At 38.2% G+C, this 24,046-nt stretch overlaps 1 protein-coding gene across 1 annotated transcript in view; it reads left to right on the plus strand.

The window, feature by feature from the left end:
- fab1 (1-phosphatidylinositol 3-phosphate 5-kinase fab1) overlaps positions 1-24,046 on the plus strand; it is a 106,341-nt gene that overhangs the window by 32,668 nt on the left and 49,627 nt on the right. Inside the window, exons 6-13 of the mRNA XM_083113235.1 lie at positions 837-1,074; positions 2,212-2,427; positions 5,609-5,853; positions 8,490-8,672; positions 11,226-11,415; positions 11,532-11,693; positions 18,412-18,610; positions 19,832-21,321. Coding sequence (XP_082969361.1) covers positions 837-1,074; positions 2,212-2,427; positions 5,609-5,853; positions 8,490-8,672; positions 11,226-11,415; positions 11,532-11,693; positions 18,412-18,610; positions 19,832-21,321 — 2,923 coding nt within the window. The remainder of the gene's footprint in view (positions 1-836; positions 1,075-2,211; positions 2,428-5,608; positions 5,854-8,489; positions 8,673-11,225; positions 11,416-11,531; positions 11,694-18,411; positions 18,611-19,831; positions 21,322-24,046) is intronic.

Below are 24,046 nucleotides of genomic sequence, written 5' to 3' on the forward strand. Positions count from 1 at the left end.
TGAGAGTAACCTTGATCCTTACTCTTTCCAGTTGCGTTCATTCACAAGCAGTGGTTGGTTATGGTGAATGGTTATTTACCTTTTTCCTGGAGAAACCGTATCACATCCTGCACTTTGCATTTGGCGGGATTCTTTATCGCCGCAGCCATTTGCAGTACGTGTGACTCACACAAGAATCAGTGGAGCACTGTGAATGAACGCTACTGGAAGGAGTAAGAATCAAGGTTACTCTCAGTGTTGTCAACTTATACCCTACACATTTTCCCTAAGATATATATGTTGTATTTTTACTGTCCTGACACGCCTCGTATATAGAAAATTAAGGTGCATGGCTTAAATTCCTCAGCAGTGCATACTCATTTTCTACACATGTTTAGAAATAATAAAGTGCACAGGATACTCAAATAAATAAAAAAAATACTGCATTGCAACTATACCATATCAATCTATTGCAGTTATTACTTAATGAAATTCGTAGTTTCAGTTATGAAAATACTTTTAGTGCACTTTTAATAAATGCTATGCATTGTGCATAATTCCCAGGATATCATACTCGATGAAAGTGTCTGTTGGCATTTTACGTTCTGCATGTGATATTAAAGACTCCATAACAATATAATCCAGTATTAGTAATATAATTAAGCCTTGTTTCCATATTTCAGCAACTTAGTGTTTTTCCAGTATTAGTCATTACATTTTAACTCATGCATTCCATAGTAACTCATACTATTACCACTGGTAGCAACTAATGTTACTAGTTTTGTATTGGTATTAGATCAGCCTTGAAGAACATGTGAATGTACATTTGATAATAATGCATGTCTTAATTCTTTCAGGTGATCTTCGGGTTTGTACATATTGTTGCCGAGTGGTATTGTCATATCTACAGTCTGCAGATATGGGAGCAGATCTCTCGGCTGATTTGAGAGCTGTCCAAGAAGATCTACAGACAAAATTTGGCAGTGGAACCGAGATTAGGAACAGCACCACAGAAATTAAAAATTCTGTTAGCAGAGGTTCAGTGCGAAGGAAAATGTCTGTTGGTTATCAAGAAGAGAGATTTGCATTGGGAAGGTACATATTATTTTAAAGTACAGCATTGATTTATCAAATCTGAAAATCTTTCAGAGCATGATCATTAAGAATGAACTATAATTGTAATATTTTTCAATCAGATGGAGTTGTGTGTTTTTAGCATACAATCTTTCTGTTAAATCAGTCAATATAATTAATGTGGATTTTTGAATGTTCTATAAGAGATTAATATTTCAGAATGGCATCAGCTGCTATGCTCGAGATGAAATTGAAACCAATTTCTTGATATTGTCTTGGTGGCCCAATGAGTTATGTGTGGATAGAAATATCTAATTGGTAAAACAATTGGTAATTTTGTTTTTGACGAAAACATGAAATGTGAAATAACACATTGTAATGTTAATTTTTCATGTTTCTGAAAACTGTGAGGTGCATTTTCCTACCCTGTTTATTCATGAAATGATGTGAAATGAACTGCAAAATTGACTCCTAAACACAAAATGTAGAGTTTATTTACCGATGCGACACTATCTGAAGTTTGAATTATCCTGTGAGTTATGCAATTCACTGTAAATTGATTAATTCTGCTGTAAATCTTTGAGAAGCAAAAATGGACCCTTTTATACAGGACAAAACTTATTACTCTGGTAACTGCATAAATGTGTTATTAGAAGGGATATGTTTATTTTGTGTAATAAGTTTGGTTTTTAAATCAAATTTAGGATTATAGTCACAGTTTTAAAACCAAAATATCATTTTGTATACCGCTTTTGATCCGATTTTTCACCACTATAACAACAAAATTTTATTTTATTTACCGGTTTTGAACCCGAAATTTTGCTTTTTTATTTACCAAAATTATGTGCCTCTATGCATCGGTATTGGTGAGTATCGGTAAGAATGCAGGCATCAGTATGGTTGAAAGTAGTCCTAGTTTATATTTTTTGTCTATTTTGTTTATCAGTCACATTCATCATTGCCATGAACATAAAAGAGGCACAAAAGTGATAGCAAGATACAGATCCAGTTTTATTTTCACATAGCTCTTAGGCCTAAACTTATTAGTTTCAACAAATGCAACCCTTTTATATTTTCTGATCTCTTTATCATAATTTGTTTTAAAATTCACATATTATTGAAGTTCAATTATCATGAACTTTCTTCTTTACATTATAGAGGTGGGCGTTCGGAGGACTCCCATCTGAGTTTAGAGGAGAAATGGAAAGCTCTTCAAGGGTCAGCCTCGTTGAGAACATTGTTCGATGAAGTTTGCAACCCTGCAACAGGTGTTGTCTTGCAGGCCCACAGATATAGATTGAGAAGTTTCCCTGGGTGCTTCGTTGGAAGTGAACTTGTCGATTGGCTCTTGTCACAAAATAAAGCAGCAACAAGGTAAGTTATTGTATTGTGGCCTCATGTCAAACTCCACTAATTACATTGGGATGGAACAAAATGCAATTTCTGCCAATATCGATGTTAGGTTCGAGTCTTCTGGAGGGAATCACAACAACTTTTCTCCTGAATTTCACCAGTGTATGGGACCAGTGGAAATCCATCATCATAAAGAAATTGAGAATCTACGAATGAGTAAGGTAACCCAATCATAAAAACCTACAATGATGACTGGGGGTTTGTCGTACTGACTACATGTCATCCTGTAACTAGTTGGATGATGGCCCACTTCTACTGAAGCATGTTGGAGTGAAGTCAGCAGTCTGTAGGTAGGCCATGACCCTCAAGAGCTGTTGCACCACAGGTTATTATTAATAATGCTCTAAATTATAAGATATTTGTAGATATGTTGGATGAGTAAAAATATTAGTAATTTTACCAATACATAGATATTCCTGTATCGGCCAGTACCGATTAATCTGCCCATCCCTACTGCAATGGTTTTTTGCATTTGAAATAGAAACTGCAGATATACACATTTATATTGGTTACCACTGTTGTTTATTGTATTGGCAAAAATTTAACGTGAGTTCATCACTAAGATTTACTTCCATTACATACTTCAATTTATGAGGGGATATCAAGAAGTAATTGAGTAAATTTTTTACAGCCAAACGGAAATGTATTCACAAAAAGTGAAATATACATTTGGAAGTATGTGTATTTCGCAACCTTTCCACAAGATGGCAGGTGTGTGCACCTCGTGCACACTGAGAGACAATTGTTTAAAAATGGCAGCTACGCCTGAGACGTTCGACACACGTTGAGCTGAGGAGTGTGATTCGGTTTCTGTGGTCAAAGGGACAGAAATCACCTGAAATCTATCGTGAGTTGTGTGCAGTGTATGGTGACATGTGCATGACATTCACAAATGTCTGTAACTGGTTCAATGCAGGGCATGTAAATGTCTTCGATGAACCCCGTTCTGGACGGCCTCGCGCATCCCACACACAGCAATGTTGATGCTGTGGAGGCATTGATTCAGGAGGACTGGCGGTCAACAATCAGTGGGCATTTCATATGGCAGTGCATACACCATCATCCATGAAGAACTTGGCTATCGCAATGTGCCAGCGAGATGGGTCCCCAGACACCTCACACTCCAGCATATGGAGGACCATATGGGATTCAGTCTTGAGCATTTGCTCCAGTACCATAGTGTGCATAGTGCATTTTTACTGGGGACAAATTGTGGGTTTTTCATTACACCCCTGAACAAAGGTGACAGAGTATGGTATGGAATCATATATACTCGCCCCCACCCAAAAAATTCAGGACAACCTTATCTGCAGGAAAGGTTTTGCTTACCGTTTTCTGGGACACCCAGGGTGTTATTCTTGCTGATTTTGGGGTAAAAGGAGCAACTGTAAATGCTGCTATATATTGTGCCACACTGGATCATCTACGAACTGCTCTTTGCCGTAAACGTCCAACAAAGTCTCTGGAGGAGATCATCATTCTCCATGACAATGCTTGTCCCCATGTGGCTGCATCAGTGACTCAAAAAGTCAGTTCCTGGCACTGGGAAATTCTCAAGCATCCAGCATACAGTCCACACCTGGCTCTGTCAGATTTTCACCTGTTCGGCCGACTGAAGGAACACCTTGCCGGCAAACACTTCAGCTGCGATACGGAAGTTGTGACAGCCATGCGTCGTTGGTTTATGCATCCAGCCGAACAATTTCTACTGCATAGGCATCGAAAAATTGGTGTCACCGTGGGAGAGACTTATAAATATGAATGGATGTTATGTGGAAAAGTAGAGTAATGTTCAACGTTCAAAATGTATATTTCAGTATTTGTGAATACATTTCCGTTTGGCTGTAAAAAAATTTAATCAATTACTTTTTGGTATCACCTTGTACTATCAGTTTATTAACATCAATTCATGTTTTCTATATATTCAATTGACTGATAAAAGTTTAACATCCATGTATATATTTTTGTCTTTCTTGTATGTATGCATTGCTTGCATTGTAGAATTATTTCTCTTGTAGTTTACAGTTGTTACAAGCATAAAAACACAGTTTTTGTTGTGACGTTTCAGGAGAGCACACGCTCCCTTCATCAGACATTTATTTTAGGTTGATTAAACATACAGTTATGACATCATAATTGCTATAAACTATCAAACTAAAAATGAATATCTGACGAAGGAAGCGTATGTTCTGAAACATCACAACAAAAACTGTGTTTTTGTGCTTGTAACTAACAACCACAGACTACAAGAGAAATAATCCTTATGTGGGCAAATCGGTTTGTACAAAAATATAATGTACTTCTTTAGAGATTTTTTTTCCTGCCTTTTATGTGTTTGTAATAGTAAATCTATTTGGTGATAGTACTGATTTTAGATCTGTTAATGATCACCCTCTGTGGCAGATAGGTTAGCACAGCATGTCATGATGCCAACTCTCCTGGGTTCAACCCCTGACCTGGATATTGCTGCTCTTTGTGAGTGTCTCTTCATTAATTTCATCATATCATCACTCATCCTCATCTTTACGATTAGCCAAAAGTGTAGAGGCATGCATATTTAGTTTTTGACGAAAACACGAAATATGAAATAACACATTGTGAAATTAATTTTTCATGTTTTAGAAATGTGTTAAGTGCTTCCTACCCTGTTTTCTCACGAAATGATGCGAAATGAACAGAAAAATGCAAAATACTCTCTTAAAAATGAAATTTAGTGTTTATTTACAGACGCAACACTTTCTGAAGTTTGGATTATCCTGCAAGTTGTGCAATTCACGGAAAATTGAGTAATTTTGCTATAAATATTTGAGAAGAAAAAATGGACCCTTTATACAAGAATAAACTTAATACTCTGATAACTACATAAATGTACTATTAGAAGAGATGTGTTTATTGTGTGTAACAAGTGCAGTTTTTAAATCAAATTTAGGATCATATTGACAATTTTGAAACCAAAATCTCACTTTTACATATTGCTTTTGATACGATTTTTCACCGCTATAACACCGAAATTTAATTTTAGTTACTGCTTTTGAACCGGAAATTGACTGTTTCTGTACCGAAATTTTACTTTTTTATTTACCAAAAATTTGTGCCTCTACTAATTTGTGATCACTTGTCTAATTGTTCATACTTATTTCAGGTCACAAGCAATAGCCATTGGCCAAGCACTTATCGAAGGAGGGTACGTAGAGTGCATATCCAGTCAAGAACAGCTCTTCCAGGATGGATACGTTCTCTACAGACCTCGCCAGATCTCCCCGCTGGATGGAAGTGCTCCTCCCAGCACAGAACATTCCCCTCAATTGATGAAACGGAGCAGTAGCCAGGACACCCAGGAACCTTTGTGGGTGAAGCAGATTGGCCATCAGGACTCTGCAGCAACTGGTGAGGGCCAGTGTTATGTTGAAATTTGATATCGTGATATATCATCACAGATGATACGATATGATATTTTTTCTGTATTGTGATACCGGCAATATATCGTCTCAAGGATATATATCGCTAAAATATTGTGACAATGTATTGCCAAATTTCATGACGATATATCGCCAACACGATATAAATTGCCAAAATGTTGTGACTATACATCGTCTAGTTGATATCACTTGACCGATATTTTTTCAACTTCACGATATATCATCAGGATGATATATCGCCCTACACTAGTAACATCTTATGATGTAATGGAATGGAGAGAGTGCTGTAATATGAATGTAATTTTGATATCTGTCTGAAAATATTATTATTAATAATAAATGGATCATAAAGTTTGGTTCTCAGGTAGCCGATTGGTAGCACACACATCTGTCGTGTAAATCACTCTGGGTTCATTTTTCGGTTGGAACATCAAAATTTCAATGTTGATTCATCATTGTGAGAACTATTGTGAGATAATTGGAAGAAATAGTAGCATGCTCTGAACCAGAAAGCTAGATATGGATTAGTTGCTAAACATGCATCAACCAATGAAAAACTGATGACAGGTCTTGGTCCACAAAAGCCTGTTGCACCATGGATTTTTAAAAATTAATGTGTAGGATGATAAATTAGCAGTCATTAATTTGTAATTGAGAAAGTATTTTGTATATTTATAGAAAATTGAAGACCAAAGTAGTTGTGATGATGTCATTCGTTTATATCTTTCATGGAAACATACATGAAATATGAAATAATACTCTGCAATGTTCATTTTCATGTTTTTGAAAGTTGTGAGGTGCATTTTCCTAACATGTTTTGTCATGAAAAAATGCGAAATGAAGTGCAAAATGCAAAATCAACCCTTAAACATGAAATTTAGAGTTTATCTGAGGTCTGAATTATCCTGTCAGGAATACAAATCATGAAAAATTATTAATTCTGCTATAAATATTTGATAAGCAAAAATTGACTCCTTTGTACAGGTATAAACTTAATATGCTGATAACTACATAAATGTGCTATTAGAAGGGAAATGTTTATTTTGTGTAATAAGTGTAGTTTTTGAATCAAATCTCTCCATTTTAATTCCAAAATGCCATTTTATATACCGCTTTTGATCCCGAAATGTGCTCAGTTTTTGAACCGAAATCTTGCTGGCCCTGTTTATAGCTAAGAGCACTATCTTGGTAGGTATGTGACCAAACGATAATGATAATTAAAATAAACAAATCCACACAGTTATTCATATTACAATGCTGTAATCCTAATCTTGTATCTCTCCATATCAGATATTTACATTTCAGGAGTTATGAGATCAAGAATTATAAGAATTCTGTATGAACATGAATCTGCTAAAGACCAACTAGGACATACTTGATATTGGCGGAAAAAGTATGTGCTGGAATCAACAATTACTAATACAGAATTATAAAACTGGAGACATTAACCTTTAGTCACCTGAGCCTCTTTCGCATGTAACCCCATTGCTACTCGAGCCGATTTTCAGCAAAATGCAGGGTTTTATAAAAATGACTGTAGATCGGATGCTAATTGCCGAAGACAGACAAATGATATATCGTTTCACTTGAAATGAACCATAGATTTGGACTATATAAAATTTATGCCCATTCGGTGAAGAAAAAATGGGGGTTTTGCCCCCCATCCCCCTACCCTGACAAAAAGTTCAAGGCATTGTAACAATACACATGGAAATAATCGCTGGAGTGTTAGGAACAAGAAAATATTGCACTATTATCATATGATCAATAGAACACGACTTGTATCCCCAAAACGACATGTCTGCGCGCCACTGACTCAAGTCTCAAAAACCACCACCGCTGAGCTACGGGATGTTGCTAGAAAGATAGCCAGGAAAGGAGTGACGAAAGCATGCCAAATCTTCCCCTTCCTTGCATCTGTGGCACCTTTCTATTTTTAGACAATGCAGGTCACATTGCAGCAACTTGAATAACATGTGCTTGGCAACAAAGAGCTGTTTTCGTCTTGCTTTCGAACTTTTCTTTGTAATAGCGCCGTTTTCCTCAACCCCTCTTCCCCCCCCCCCCCTTGTGGCGACAGGAGGAAAATTTCTTTTGACCTTGGGTACCGAGAAGCAAACTTTTCACCCGTCTAGTTTCCAGTGGTGGAAGAAAAGAATTGGTAACAAATCCGGCCTTTGTTGGAATTATTTTTCCTTTGTGAGGAAGCCGCACAAAAAAAAAGTTGCCATTTTCCCGCGTTTTTTGTTTGACACCAAGACGTGCAAGAGTCGTAATTGTTTAATATGTGTGTTAACAATAATGTAAAAGAAGAAAATCGCAAATCCAGCCAAAAATAGCCACATTATAACGTAAAAACTACGAACATGCTAGACAATCTCGAACAAGATGCTCGGGATACAAGGGGTTACATGTAGGATCTCGATAGAGACGCTATAGATGGAAAAGGTTAATATTTTAGAGTCCTTCAGGCAAAACCCACTGTACGAGGTCTTTTATAAATGACTGGAATGGTAATATAAAGAAAATGAAGTTGAAATTGGAAACCACAGTAGTGTGCATTCTCTTCCACTTGTACAGTATAATTAATTTTCCTGATTTCAGATTCAGAATCAGATAGCGCAAGAAGAGGTTCAGACAAAGAATCCATACAAGATTCAGTCAGCATTCCTTCCTCCAGTTCTATATTTTATTTAGACTTAAATGTAAAGGAAAATAGGGTTCATATAATGAAACCTAAACAGGAAGAAGAAGATTTGAAAACCAAAGAAGAATATCGAGTTGCAGGTATTGTAGTTGCAATACTCAATATGATCAGATTGTATTGCATGGTGGAGTAATAACTGCATGTTATTGAAGGGGTTTTCTTGGGTGTAGGAGGGTTCCAATGAAGATGGCAGTTTAATCGCAGTCTTAGCACCCATTTCCTGATTCAACTAGTCCACCTTGTACTCGCACTAACCTGAAAAAATTTGGAAACTTCCTTTAAATACATGGTACAATCATGAACACCAGAGTGCTCCCTCCTGTGTCAATCTTTTTGTGGGCAGACTTGAACAAGAGTTCCTTGATTCCCCTCCTGAAAACCTCCTCTGTCTCAGGTTCATAGATTACATCTTCATTATTTTGGATGCATGGGAACCTTCACTACCCAACCTCCTGAACTAACTCAATCAGTTCAGCACCCTCAAATTCACCAAGTCACCTCCCTCAAGGCATACGTGTGCATTTCACACCATGTAAAAAGGTGGTGTATTCTCTATAAACCAACATTTTTCATTTATTTGTATACATTTAGCTTTAATATATGGGTAATTGCTCTTCATTTATCATGCAAACTATTAAAACAAGAATTAAAGTAAATTATTTAAATAACTTATAGAGAACAGATCATTCTCCATCACACCCTTCTGTTCACTGGCTTTTCCCCCCCTATTGTACGTGTGGAGGGCAAGGGAGCTGAAGCAAGTGGCTATTTTAGAACATGCAGCCTACGGGCATCAATTCCACTGCTGCAAACAGTGTTGACAGGAGAGCAGTGCTTCTTCCTTCCTGCTTTCTGTGCTGTGCTTGCCAAAGCAGTGTTGTTACATGAATGGAAATTTCCAATTTTAGATAAAAAGGGAGATTTTATGAAAAGTATAGAAATTTCCAGAAAATTTGAAGTTGTTTTGTTTACGTACTTGGTCTTTTATTTCATTACATCTAATTAATGTAGATGGGGTGTATAATAAATATATTAGGGATGGGACAGATTAATCGGTACTCTATTGGTATCGGCTGATACAGGCATATTGGTGTATCAGTTTATCGGTAAGATTACCCAATGTTTTACCGACCCTATATACAGTATCTGTAAATATCTTATAATATTGTCACATTTTGTTACAATTTTTATGGATATAAACATATAATATTCATTGTGTACTTTTTTTTAAAAAGTAAATATCTTAATATGCAGCTTCTTGTACTTTGAAAAACCTTGGTTCAATTCGTAGCATACATTTCTTAAGTAGGTCAATGAACCAATTGGATGGGTAGAATATTGGTTATTGGCATCGGTAAATTTTATATTAGCACTTTATCGTATAAACTCATCCCTAAAATATATACAATAAATACGAATTGTTGTGGTATGCTAGGTCAAATTTTCACATAACGCCACTTACGTAAAACCTACCAGTCGCCTCCAATATATCCGTTTCTCCAGTGCCCATACTTATCAAACAAAATAAAAAGCCATTCCTTTATCTCTGGCTCTCAGAGAATGGCACCTCAACTTCTCAACTGCATTCCAACACAACGACAATCAACACCTACACATAGCTTTAGTCAACTGTGGCTACTCCTCTACCTCTGGAAACAAACAAACAACAACCAGAGCTGCCTCCCGTTAATCCTGCACCCTATACAAAAAAACTGACACCAACACTCCTGTGTTAGTTGAATTGTTGTTGTATTAAGTCCACTTTATGCACAGAAAGGTTAATCGGGATTGGACCTACAGGTTAAAGTGGGACACGAACCACTGTGTGCCTCCACCGGGTATCAAACCCAGTACTCCTTGATTACAAGGCGACGATGCTACTCCTGTGGTAGTAACCCAATATTGCACCATTGCCACCCACGCTGACAGCTACAATGTTAACTTCAACAAGTGTTTCCATGTAGCCATTATCCATCAGCTACCCCCACCAAGCAACACATCCTTTTGTAAATACCGACGTAGATCCCACACATCTGTTATGCATGCTATCATGGCCCCCTGGACTCAACCTAGCACTCGGTAACCATGCCAACTTATACCAACACCTCTGATCCCAGCCACGCATTTCTGACATTTTCCATCCCACCCATGTATACACCCCAAAACTGGTGAAAGTGCCTTTTTGCCTAATGCCTGTAGCTATCTTCTCCAATCGTCTGGCTATACTGTATCTTGACTCCATCTTTCTTTCCCTAGTGAAGATGCAACTAGGCTGCAGAATATGGAATTATCATTTTGTGTGGTATTTACAGCTTTCTTCCATTTACACACACACACACACACACACACTTGTAGTTAGTTTACATCCAGATTCTTATAATTGTCAGTGTGTTAGAACTAATTCCCACCATGTAGCAAAGGTTATTATTGTGCACTTTTCTAAAAGAAAGTTAATGTTTGAAAATTACATGGCAGAAGATAAATGTGACAAGAATTTTGAACTTTCACATTAAGAAACTGGTTTTATCCAGACTTTTACCCCCTTCTGACCTCCATGTATATAGTATTTTACGAAATGTAAGGTCAATTTGACTTGCTTTAGTCTTGATGACTGATGTGATTTTTCCTTGCAGGTGATTATAGTACAGTATTGTCGGTTCAATGCCATGATTCCTCTCACACGGGCATTTCCAAAGAATTTCTGAAAGATACCCTGCTGGTTCAAACGGCACAAAACAGAGAAATGGTTCCACCAACAGGATGGCACAAAGTTCAGCATTTAAGAGTTGAAAATGGAGAACAACAAGCCTATGATCAGCTAAGGTGAGAGGATAGAATGTTAAGTGGTAGGTAAAATATAGTTGTGAATAATAAACAAAACTTTCCATATTTTTGTGTATAACAGCCTAAAAATTGTGTTATTTATTCTTCCATTTCAGTGAAGCATATAGACAACATGAGTACAACCTCCTGAAGCAGCTGCTAAATGCAGAGGGCCTTTCCCAGAGCTGGAGCGATATTATTTTACCACTTGCACATGAAATCATTGATTTTGTGAAACCTGATGTGAGGAACGATACTGATGACATGGACATTCGCCAGTAAGTAAAACTAAATATTTATTTCAGGGTGCAAGTGTCTGGTTTTTTCTTACAAAATACAAATTTATTACTACAAATTACCACTGTTCATAACTGAATTACTATGAGAAAACTTGATGATTGATTGATTTGGCTGCCACTTTTGGCTAATTGGTACAATGAGGATGAGTAATGATATGGTGAAATTGATGAAAAGTCACTTAAAGAGAACAGACATACCCAGGTTAGGATTCAAACCTGGAACCCCTGGCATCGTAGCATGCTGTGCTAACCACTTTGCTATGGAGTTAAGCGGGGAAACTCTAAACCAGTGGTTCCCAACCTTTTTTTGCTCACGGCGCACTATACTATGTAGTGGGATCCTGCGGCACACTAACGTACGAGTTGGCCACAGTGCGAGTGGTGACTGACATTCGACTTGGCAACAGCACAGCTTACCGTCACAAGTCAGTTGTTTGTAGGCTGTAGGCTGGCAGTCGTAACATCTTTTTATACAGGTTCTGGTGTTATTTAGCTTCAGCATGGATAAGTTTTTGGTGAAAAGGAGGAAAGTTGAAGATGAGACAGTTACGGAATCATTGAACAGTGACAAAAGTGAGAATGAACCAATTCTAAGTGCAAATGTCGTGAAAACAGCAAAGGGTGCCATAGAACCTGCTGGAACAATCCGTAAGTACCAAGAAAGTTATTTAAACTTCAGATTTACATTCAGCGGAACTGAAAACCATCCTGTACCAGAATGTGTTGTGTGTTTAGAAAAACTAAGCAACGAATCCATGGTTCCTATTAAATTTAAAAGACATTTGAATACCAAACATAGTCACTTATCTTAAAAGATCAGAACTATTTGAGCCGATTGTTGTCATCGGAAAAAAAGCAAGCAAAAGTTATGGTAAGTAGAGCAAGTATTGCTGAAAAAGCACTAGTGGCCAGTTATAAAGTTGCTGAAATAGTAGCGAGAAAATTATCGCAGAAGACGTAATTTTACCTGCCTTCAAAGAAATTGTGAAATCGATGTTAGGTGACAGCGCCGAGAAGGAAATATCCTTGGTTCCTTTGTCAAACAATACTATATTCCGGCAGATTGATAACATGTCTTTAGATATCCAGTGCGATGTACATGAAAAGCTAAGCGACGGCCAAGTATTTTCACTACAGATCGATGAGTCAACTGATATAAGTAAGAAATGTCAATTACTGAGTTACATCAGATTTGTTGATGAGGATTCCGTTATTGAACAATTCATTTCATGTACTGAATTGCCATCAATGTCAACCGGAGCATATGTGTATAATTGCATATCCAGCGTCTTGGAACAAAATGGGCTGTCCTGAAAAAATGTCTTTCTATTTGTACAGACGGTCCACTAGCAAGATTCAAAGGATTTGTTTCAAGTCTAAACATAGTAAAGCTCTAATTCATGTAGAATTTTTTAAAAGTAAATATACAGTTTATTTTCTAAGGCATAAACCTGATGCAGTTGTCTGTTACATACATTAATAAAGGAAGGTGAATGAAACATTCAGGATGTTCATAGATATTTGCAACCTGGTTTCCACTATCAACACCAATGCTGATACACTCTTACTGATTCCCATTGATACTGATGCCGATAATTGGAAATTGAAAAGTTGTTCAAAATATTTATAAATTTTAAATTATAGTTTCTAATTGGAACTATACCATATCAATCTAATAGAGGTTTGCTTTAAAATATTCATAATTTCACATGAATTACAAGGTTCATTTCTCTCTCTATTGCTGTTGCCAAAATAATGAAAATTATGCAATAGTTTCCAGGATATTTAAACTATGTGAAACTATTGTGTGGCATTTTTGAAGACCTTGCTAGATTCCAAAATTAAGAAAAAGCATGGCCAAGTATGTTACAAACACTATTTGTTTTTTGTTTCTTTTTTGTGATTGTGTATGAATTTGTATGCTTGGGTTTCTTCCATGGTTCTGTGTAGTTTAAAAGAGCCTATAAGGTTTGAACTTTCAGCCCTCCCCCATGCGACGCGGGAGGAAGTATAAATATGGCCTCTGACAGAGGACAAGGGAGAGTGTGTTTATGAACTGGATACCAGAAGGGAGAGCGATCTTCGGGCTCCAGTGGACTCCCATGAGAGAAAGCATCCCGAGGCAGTTCTGCCGATGCTAGCTTCCACTTGGCAGTTTTGCCGTTGGGTTCAAGTTAGAGGAATGTAAACAATGTAAATTAGAGAATTATTGGAAGAATCCGAGCCTTGTTTTGTTGAATTGTAAATAAATTTATAAAGCCCATTTTAGCGAGTTTTCAGCAATCACCCTGCAACATTAATTCAGTAAGTTCTTGCCTGTGATTGATTCTTTGGTTCCGAGCGCTCTGGTGAGGAATGGGATGGGAACCCAGGACTAACGAGCCTATTTAGTTGTTTATTGGGGTTTTCCTGCCAGAAGCGGCCCGGTAAGGGTGGAGTGTTGTGGAACAGAGAATTATTGGGGTCTCGTCCTTGGATTTTTTGTGTGAAAGGACGCAGGCAAAGAAAGGGAAACTGAAGAGGGTCGAAATGCTGACAAGGGCTCAGTCTACGTTGTCGTCCGCTATTGGGGAAACGAGTTTGATGCGAACAATGGGTTCAGAAAACAATGCTACAGTAACAAACAGGCCGAGGATTCTTCCAGACGACATTAGAGTACAGTTACCGACTTTTAATGGGGAAATAAAAGGCATGGAAGTTTATAGCTTTTTGGATGAACTAGATGCATACAGGGATCTTTTGGGCATAAATGAAGAGGAATTATTGCTTTATCACCTTCCGTTAGCGTTAAAAGGAGAGGCGAAGGAGTTCTTTCATTTTGCAAGCCCGTTTGAAGGATATGTGCAATTCAGGGATTTGTTGCTCAAGAATTTTCATGGGTTGGATCACGAACGAGAATTAGAGTGATTCTTGGATTCTCGCTTTCAGCTAAAGAGCGAGTCATTGGCAGTCTATATTCGCAAAATAGATAGATGGTTCGAGAGGACAAAATCCACCGCTACAGTCGAAGAGAAGGTTAATTTTATTCGGCATAAATGTAACCCTGTGTATCGTGAGAGATTAAGATGTTATAATTTCAACAGCATGAAAGATCTTCACGCATATGCTTTGAACTTACAGGGAGAGATGTTGGAAATCGCTACATTTCGTCAGTATGAGACAGAACAGGAAATCATTTACTTTGCCTTGAGAAGCGCCACACCTCCTCAGTCCGAGGGACTGGTGGCCGTTAGAGGGGCGAGTAGCGCCGCGGGGGAGGATCTGCTATGTGCTCTCGACCCTGTGAAATATTCTAGGTTAGGGAAGGAACCCCCTGCTGTTTCGAGGGAGACAAAAGCGACTACTGACCACCCAGGAATGTCTGGCAAAGAACGCAAGTGTTACGTTTGTCAATCAACTGCACATCTGGCAAGTTTTCACAAAGCTGCAAGGAAAGATAATGTTTCAGAATCAAGAGAACATCATGGACAGGGCATGACAGTGAGACGCGCCTGTAATTCGACAATAAAGATGTCAAATAGTAAAATTCAGGAACCTTTCATTTTTGGAGAAATAAATGGAATTCAGATCCATATGTATATGGATACCGGCGCTAATATATCCTGCATGAGTTTGTCTTTCTTTCGGAAATTGGGAGAAAAGGGGACGAAATTACGTCATAGTAAGCTGAATGTACAGTTAGCTGAAGGGAAAACAACTGTGGGACACGTTTTTTTCAATGTAACTTTCTATGGTCAACGGGTCCGAGAGAAATTCTTTGTTTTGGAGAATCCCCAACATGACCTGATCGCCGGTAGAAGTTTTATGGCCAAGGGGAATATCCTAATTGCACCCGCGTTGAATGGTTGGGCTTTTCTGAATGAAAGGGACGTTGTTATTCCTTTTGACGCAATTGGGAAGAAAGATAAGAAAACTAGTAACCTCCTGTCTTCCACCGTCATTCACGTAGAAGAGAACCGCGACAAAGAAGTGTTGCAAACCCCCAGAGCCGAAAAAGTCAGGAAAAATAAAAGGTTACCGCCGAGGAAAGCAAAAGAAAAAGAAGATCATTTTCCGATTAGCGACCTGAAGGTTATCTCTGTTTTGAACGCCCAGATGGTGGATATAAATATCACCACGAATTCGAGAAGGATGTGAATGAGAAATTCAGCAAGTTCCAGGAAAAGAGGAAGAGAAAGAAGCCTACTTGCCTGGGAAGAGAGGACTCTGGTTCGAGTCCTGGTACTTCGGCTGCGCAGGGAATGGAACGAGAGAAAGTAACCTTAGTTGACATTAAGGAAGATGTAATGGCACTATCTAATTCGGATGATGATGGACGGAACAGCGAAGATGAAGAATTGTATTGCTCTGTTTTCTTCAAAAGTCTTTTGAGAGACAACCCTGACACCGCTTCTGTTGAACTCCTTGGTGATATAACACCTGAGCCTCGTGGCGAAATCACCAATTGCACTCAATCAGCAATAGAACCTAATGCAAGGAAGTTGGAAGTAAACGAAATAACAACCGGCAATATCAACTTGGAAGATAAGCGATTATGGGCAAGAGAGCAACAGAAGGACCCATATTTGTCTTTGTTAATTGTGTGCCTTAAGGGAAAGGAAGTTCAATAGGGTGAGAAATTGAACAAAGTTTTCGGTTTTCATCTGAGCACTTCTTATCTGGATGAAGATGGGATTCTCTACAGAAACAGAAGAAGGGAAGGGGATGTTTCCCGTGTTTGGACAGCAGCAAAAGATTTGGACACCGGATTCGTTGAAACCGGAAGTGCTGCGGATATCCCATGACGAAGTTCACGCTGCACATCCAGGAGCAGCTAAGACACTGTTCAAGATTTTGGAACAGTTTACGTGGAAAAATGTTTACTCTGATGTTAGAGATTACTGCAGATCATGTCTCACCTGTTTGAGATACAATCCAGATTCTTCTAAAAAAGATGGAATTCATGAGAAGTTGCAATCAGCAACACCCAGGAGCGAAATTGTACGGAGATTTGTTTGGACCATTTCCGACCAGTTCTAGGGGGCGTTATCGCTACGTATTTCTCATTGAAGATTCTTTCACGAGACACATATTCTTGGGACCTTTGACAACAGTGACGGCTAGGACCATTTCCAATGCATTACTGAAATATTGTCATCTTTACGGTTTTCCATCGATGTTTACCAGTGACAATCAAAGTGTGTTTCGTAGCCGTCTGTTTCGTCAAGTACTGAAAACCATCAACTGCAAACCCATTTATATTACTCCATACCGCCCACAAGCAGATCTCGCAGAAGCATCGATTATGACAGTAAAGAGAGCGATGACCAAGTTTTGCACGGAGCACAGCAAGTGGTCAGAAAACTTGGATTCGATCGCATTAGCAGTGAACAACCAGGTGAAAAAATGCCCAAAACGTGACGTACGGTTTCTGGTGGAAACGAAAGGCGCCGGGAAGAATGGTCAGCTGACCCAGAGACACCCCATGGAGCTTAGGGGGAAACAGCTGGGTAGACCATAACAAACCACTCTTTTTTTCTTTTGCCACATCCCTTAGAAAATAGTTCTTTAAAGGGATAGTTCTAATTGAAATCTCCATTAGTTAAAAGTTTCTTTTTATTCGGAAGCACATATTTACTCGCGAGTGTTTGCACTTTCTGTAGGAATTAAGCAGAAAAGTGCCGCGAATTCACGTGCTGTATATTACTCCTACCCTAGGAGTGGATGGGAAGAGGTTCAATCCCAGAACCTCACAAGAAGGAAGCAGCCTAGAAGAGAACGTCCTTGCCATGGATGTCAAACAGCCCACACTTGGAGATGGACTTCACGACAATTAATTAGGATGTCACCGGTTCCAGAGATCACCGGATGCAGTGAGAAACATTCGGAGAGACTTATTCCGGAAAGTATAAAGTCAGTGAAGTGTAGTGAAGTGGACGGTGTTAGTGTTTTTTTTCTTTCAGGCAAACCTCACCAGGACATTGGACTCACAGACTTACCTGGGTAAGCCCTTTTTTTTTCGGTGAGGGGAGTATAATACTGTTACAAACAGTATTTGTTTTTTGTTTCTTTTATGTGATTGTGTATGAATTTGTATGCTTGGGTTTCTTCCATGGTTCTGTGTAGTTTAAAAGAGCCTATAAGGTTTGAACTTTCAGCCCTCCCCCATGCGACGCGGGAGGAAGTATAAATATGGCCTCTGACAGAGGACAAGGGAGAGTGTGTTTATGAACTGGATAGCAGAAGGGAGAGCGATCTTCGGGCTCCAGTGGACTCCCATGAGAAAAAGCGTCCCGAGGCAGTTCTGCCGATGCTAGCTTCCACTTGGCAGTTCTGCCGTGGGGTTCAAGTTAGAGGAATGTAAACAATGTAAATTAGAGAATTATTGGAAGAATCCGAGCCTTGTTTTGTTGAATTGTAAATAAATGTATAAAGCCCATTTTAGCGAGTTTCAGCAATCACCCTGCAACATTAATTCAGTAAGTTCTTGCCTGTGATTGATTCTTTGGTTCCGAGCGCTCTGGTGAGGAATGGGATGGGAACCCAGGACTAACGAGCCTATTTAGTTGTTTATTGGGGTTTTCCTGCCAGAAGCGGCCCGGTAAGGTTGGAGTGTTGTGGAACAAGTATCAGTGACTAAATTTGAACTGATTTTTCCGACACCTATAATTTCTAGTTTACATACAAGCATGTATAAATATATATTTTTTTTTAACAGGTATGTGCAATTCAAGAAAGTACCTGGAGGTAGGAGAACAGAATCTACTATTATAAATGGTGTTGTGTGCACTAAAAATATTGCACACAGGGCAATGTCAGCAAAGTTATCCAATCCTCGAATTTTACTTCTTGGATGTTCAATTGTTTACCAGAGAGTGGAAAGCAAGTTTTTGTCTTTAGAACCACTAATGATGCAAGTAAGTACAAGAGATCCAGTTTATTATATCGCCAATAATTGAGGACTAAAAGTGGTAAAGTTGTAAGTGCCAAAAGCGAAAGTGTTGGGAAATCGCATTGTTCCACACATCAGCACACTAGAGAAAAAAAGAAGTGAATATATTCATATAGAACACAATTTTGAGGGGAAAAAATTGTGTTCTATATAATATGTGAGAGTGAGAATAATTAATTTGGGGGGAAATTTTCGTGAGATAGTTTCTAATTGTAATCTAATTTAATATAATGCATGTTATGTAATAATAAGAACCTCTCTTTATAATTTAAATTAAAGTTTTATTTATGTGCACACTAGTGACCTCTTTACACTCTTTTTGAACTACTTAGAGGGCTACCAGCCACTTTTCACGTTTACCACATTATAAAGCATGGCACATTTCACAGTTTAACGTGGAAAACTGTGTTTGAATTATTTTGGCACTTACATCGTTTACCAATTTTAGTCTTCAATTAATGTCAAACTTCAATTGAATTAGTATAAAATGGGACCTTGGAAACAAAACATATATAGTTTCTTTTTTAAGAATTATGTTTTTGTTTTTAAATTACAATTGACTTTTATCCCACAATTTAATTGATATGTACATATGTACTAGGAATGGAAAGATTAATCGGTACTCTGTTGGATTTGGCTGATATAGGAATGTTGGTGTTATGGACTGATCTAATATATCAATAAATAACCTGTAATTTAGTTGCAGAATTCCACTATATTGTTATTACTTTTGTTAATATAAACATATAACTCATACAGCTTGATTTTCTAAAGTCATTGTCTAACTATTCAGTTTCTGAAAAATGAAAACCATTTTCTAAGGATCACAACATTTCAGAAATACAATTGTATTTATGCTCGGTATAAAGAAAGAATGAAATTGATTCTAGTCATGAATCAACTGATGAGTATCTTCTGGAATTAGTTCTAGAACAATGGAAGTTTTTTTCCTTGTACAGTCATGGACACTTCCAGGTTGTAATGATCTCATTGAAATTGTATGGGGTTGTTACAACCCAGAAGTGTCCATGACTGTACAATAAAACACATTTTTAAATACATACTTGTAATAAATAATTCCAAAATTATAGAATTGTAGAACTTCTGTGACAAGTCACTAAGGTTATTTCAAGTTGTTACTTTTTAAGAAGCAGGAAATTTACTGATATTTTCCTGTCTTTTGCAGGAGTATGATTATTTGAAGAACGTTGTGGCAAGAATTGCAGCTTTGCAACCAGACTTGGTGCTAGTTGAAAAGAATGTGTCCAGACTTGCTCAAGATTTCTTGTTGTTCCAGGAAGTAACTCTAGTTTTAAATGTAAAACCAACCGTTCTAGAAAGAATATCACGCTGTACCCAAGCAGACATTGTCACGTCAGTTGACGCACATATTGGTCGACCGCAAATCGGAATGTGTCATAATTTCTACTTACGTACCTTTACTCTCGACGATGGCTCCACAAAGACACTAATGTTTCTTGATGGCTGCGCCACGCATCTTGGCTGCACGGTTCTGCTGCGTGGTGCCAGCAATGCGGAGCTGAAAAGAGTAAAGAAGATAATGAGTCATATGATATTTGTTAACTACAGCTGGAGGCTTGAAAAGTCCTTTCTTATGGACGAGTTCGTGATGCCGCCGAGCCCTCCGACGGACTCGTTTTTTGAAGATCCAGAATCGGAGAGAGAGAGCAAGAAGAAAAGCTCATCTGGCAACGATGCATGTGAGAGTGACTTCATTGACCAGTGCTCCATAGAGGAAGGAAGTTCTCCATTTGAAACTGTGATGAACGATGATGTTTTCAGCCCAAAGGTAAATGGAAGTGCGTCAGTTGATGCAAGCAAGCACATCTCCCCGGCAGATGACGTGATTGAGAGTGAAATTTTTCGGTTGGACAGAACAGAATCTACAGAGAGAGACGGGAACTGCAAGGAACAGCAAGATGGATCCGTGCAACGGAAACCGTACATGCGCAGCGGAAACAAAGAAAAGTCGCTGAGCGAAGAAAAGAAAATAGAGACCCGTTCTGAGACTGTTAGCGATTTCAGCGATCCTCTACATTCGTACCTCAATCTTGAAGATGGTAACGATGAAGTTTTCACGATGCAAAGTCCGCAAGATACGAAACTCTCTGTAGCAGTTCTTCCACTATCCAACCAATTCCGCAAGGCTTTGGATGACATTATACTATCCTCGTCCCCTTACTTGCAGTACTCTATTCCGTATTTGGAAACCGAGACAGGTAGAAACTGCGAACTTCGTAAATATTTTCCAGAAGAGATTTACTGGTCTGCTCAGTTCTACAAAACTGAAACATCGCATGCAAAATTGGAAGACACAGTATGGAAAAGCAACGAACAAGATATTGACATATTTAATAACCTAAAGGTTCAACCTCATCATAATTTCCTGCATGCAAAGTTGACAAGTCCGGTAGACAATTTGGACATACAAAGAATGCTTGCTGATTTTAGAGCAAGTGGTGGAAGAATCGTGCTGACCGATGTGTGCGAAAAGAAAGGAAAGGCGTCAGGGGAGGCGTATAAGAACGAATTGGATGTGCCATGGGAGTTTAAAGTAGATGCTCTTGATCCATATAATCATCAGAGATTAGCTGTCTTGTTTTGCAGCTATTCACGGTCATCAAGCAATGCTCCCTGCTTCTGTGTAAATCCGTGGTGAGTACTAAGAGTTGTTCCCATCCTTCTCTTTTTCTATCACCTTTTATTTTTCGAATTGAATTTTAATTGGAATTTTGTTATCTTGAATGATTGAACATGTTATTTCAACCACATGTACAGTTCAAATGCATGCATATTTTAATACAATAAAAGGAAGTATCCACTTATTCCCAAAACTGTTGGGGTGTAAGGGGTGATCCTTCCACATAGTACACCCAAATGTCAACTTCACTTCCATGTAGTACACCCAAATGTCAACCTCACTTCCATGTAGTGCACCCAAATGTCAACCTCACTTTCATATAGTGCACCCAAATGTCAACTTCACTTCCATGTAGTACACCTAAATGTCAACCTCACTTCCATGTAGTACACCCAAATGTCAACCTCACTTCCATGTAGTGCACCCAAATGTCAACCTCACTTCCATGTAGTGCACCCAAATGTCAACCTCACTTTCATATAGTGCACCCAAATGTCAACTTCACTTCCATGTAGTACACCTAAATGTCAACCTCACTTCCATGTAGTGCACCCAAATGTCAACCTCACTTCCATGTAGTACACCCGAACTGCATTTTGCAGACTAACGAGGCTCTGACTTGTGAGCCCATGGCCAGTACCCTCTATGGGACCTGTGTTGTATGCTGTCCGAATGTGTTTGTCTTTATTTCATCATATCACCATTCATCCTCAGCTTTGCAATTAGCCAAAAGTGGCAGAAACACAAAGTAAAATCAATGGGTCAATCCCCAAAACTTTACTTCTATCTTTTGTGTTACCAAAATGATTAGGAAAAAGAAGTTTTGTGGATAAGTAAGTACGTCCTGTTATAAGTGGTGTCTCGGAAATATTTTCGTTTTTAAAACTATTAAAATAAATACTTAAGTTTTTTGTATAAAGATAAACTTATTACCAAAAGAAAGCTTAAACATTAAATTTTTATTTATTGAAAAGAGTATTGGACAAATAATGCTCATTCATGTTTTCGTATTCAATTATTCTTGAACTTCCTGCACGCAGTCTTAATGATTGGCGAGGATCCTCACTAACAGACTGACGCACACGGTCAATGTTTCTGTTCGATCTTGATGACCTTGGACGTCCTGGCAGTTTACTCGCTATAGTGCTTCCAATGTTCTTACCCAATATTTAATTAAATTTGCACTTGGGACGTCTCTCATTCCTGCCAGGTTATGATGATGCTGGTACAAATGGTACAACAACATAAGAATCGTTATTTTTATAAAACACACTAACACAAAAAGCACATTGCTGCACTGTAAAACGCTCCATGGCAACTAAATATTAACAATCAGTAGGGAGACAAATTTATGGTAAATAAAAACTGAGGAGAGCGGTAAATAAAATGTTAGATCAGCAGTATATACCAGTGGTGGAAAAAGAAAAAATTGGCACACACTTTTTCATTATGAGAGGAAACAACATACAAAAGAGCTATAAATTGATAAACTACTTCATTTTTATATACTGTACACATACACAAGTTCTTAGCTGTCCAACCAAAAAGAAAACATCAACACAAAATCACTTAATTTCTAAATTGCATATCTCAAGTGATTTATTCATTTTATGTATTTAAAGGATATACTTGCTGTCCAACAAATAAAATAATCACTACTGCACATACACAAACACATGTTGAAAATTACATGATGATAAACAAAATTCATTCATGACTGAACACAAATGACACCATTGTTTCCCTTGATGTGCGGGAACAGACTAATCTTATATGAAACTGGAAGTTGAGTAGACATTCAGGGGAAGAAAGGAATGCAGCTTGACAGGGAGCGAAGTTTTCGAACTGAGATTATGTGCATGGGAAATCCCAATTTTCAGCATCTTCCTGATGTGATTGAAGATAAAACGTTCTTCAGCTGCAAGAGGTAGGAAACTTTAGGCAAACATTTCCTTACAAATCGACAGTTTGCGCGCACAACCTTGATTGCCGGTTTTTGCGTGTTTTCTACTTAATTTGATGATATTTCACGGTTATTTCGCGAAAAAGCATTCATTTCGTGGAAAAGCACACATTTCGCATTACTTCGCGAATAAAACTCATGCATATTTCATCATTGGGGGTGTAGTTACGTGCAGAATGTTCAAAATTGAATCTTTTTTCACATTTCGTGATTTCGTGCATCGCGAAAATTCAATGTCCCTAACAATCAGCATTTGCAATCTATCTCATTTCTCCTTAACGTGTGAATTGCCCCAGAGGGCGGATTCAAAAATGAAAATATTTCTCTGACACCCTTTAGTTATCTTGTTGCTATGTTATTTTTAGCTTGTTGATAAATATCTCAGTTTGTTAAAGTATGATGCCAGGTTGACATGTATAGGTTAGTCTATAGTCTATATTTGTCCATCTAATACTAGTTGCTGTGGACAAATTACAAAATTAACAATGTTTCAACTAAACAGCATACAACTATAATGTAATGTCCAGGGCATTACGAGGGGTGACTGAAAAGTTCTCGGCCTACCCATGAAGGGTTGCTAGGAGCTCAATCGTTCAAGGCTATTTTTCAACATAGTCCCCTTTTAGCGCCACACACTTTTGCCACCGGTGCTGCAGGCCCATGGTACCTTCCTTGTAGAACGTTTCATCCTGCACTGCAAAAAAGTCCTCCACCGCAGCCATGACGTCATCATCTGATGGAAAATGGATTCCACCGAGGTGTTGCTTGAGTTTAGG

The sequence above is a fragment of the Lepisma saccharinum genome, chromosome 27, assembly GCF_977018435.1.
Source record: "Lepisma saccharinum chromosome 27, izLepSacc3.1, whole genome shotgun sequence".
Taxonomy (NCBI): Eukaryota; Metazoa; Arthropoda; class Insecta; order Zygentoma; family Lepismatidae; genus Lepisma; species Lepisma saccharinum.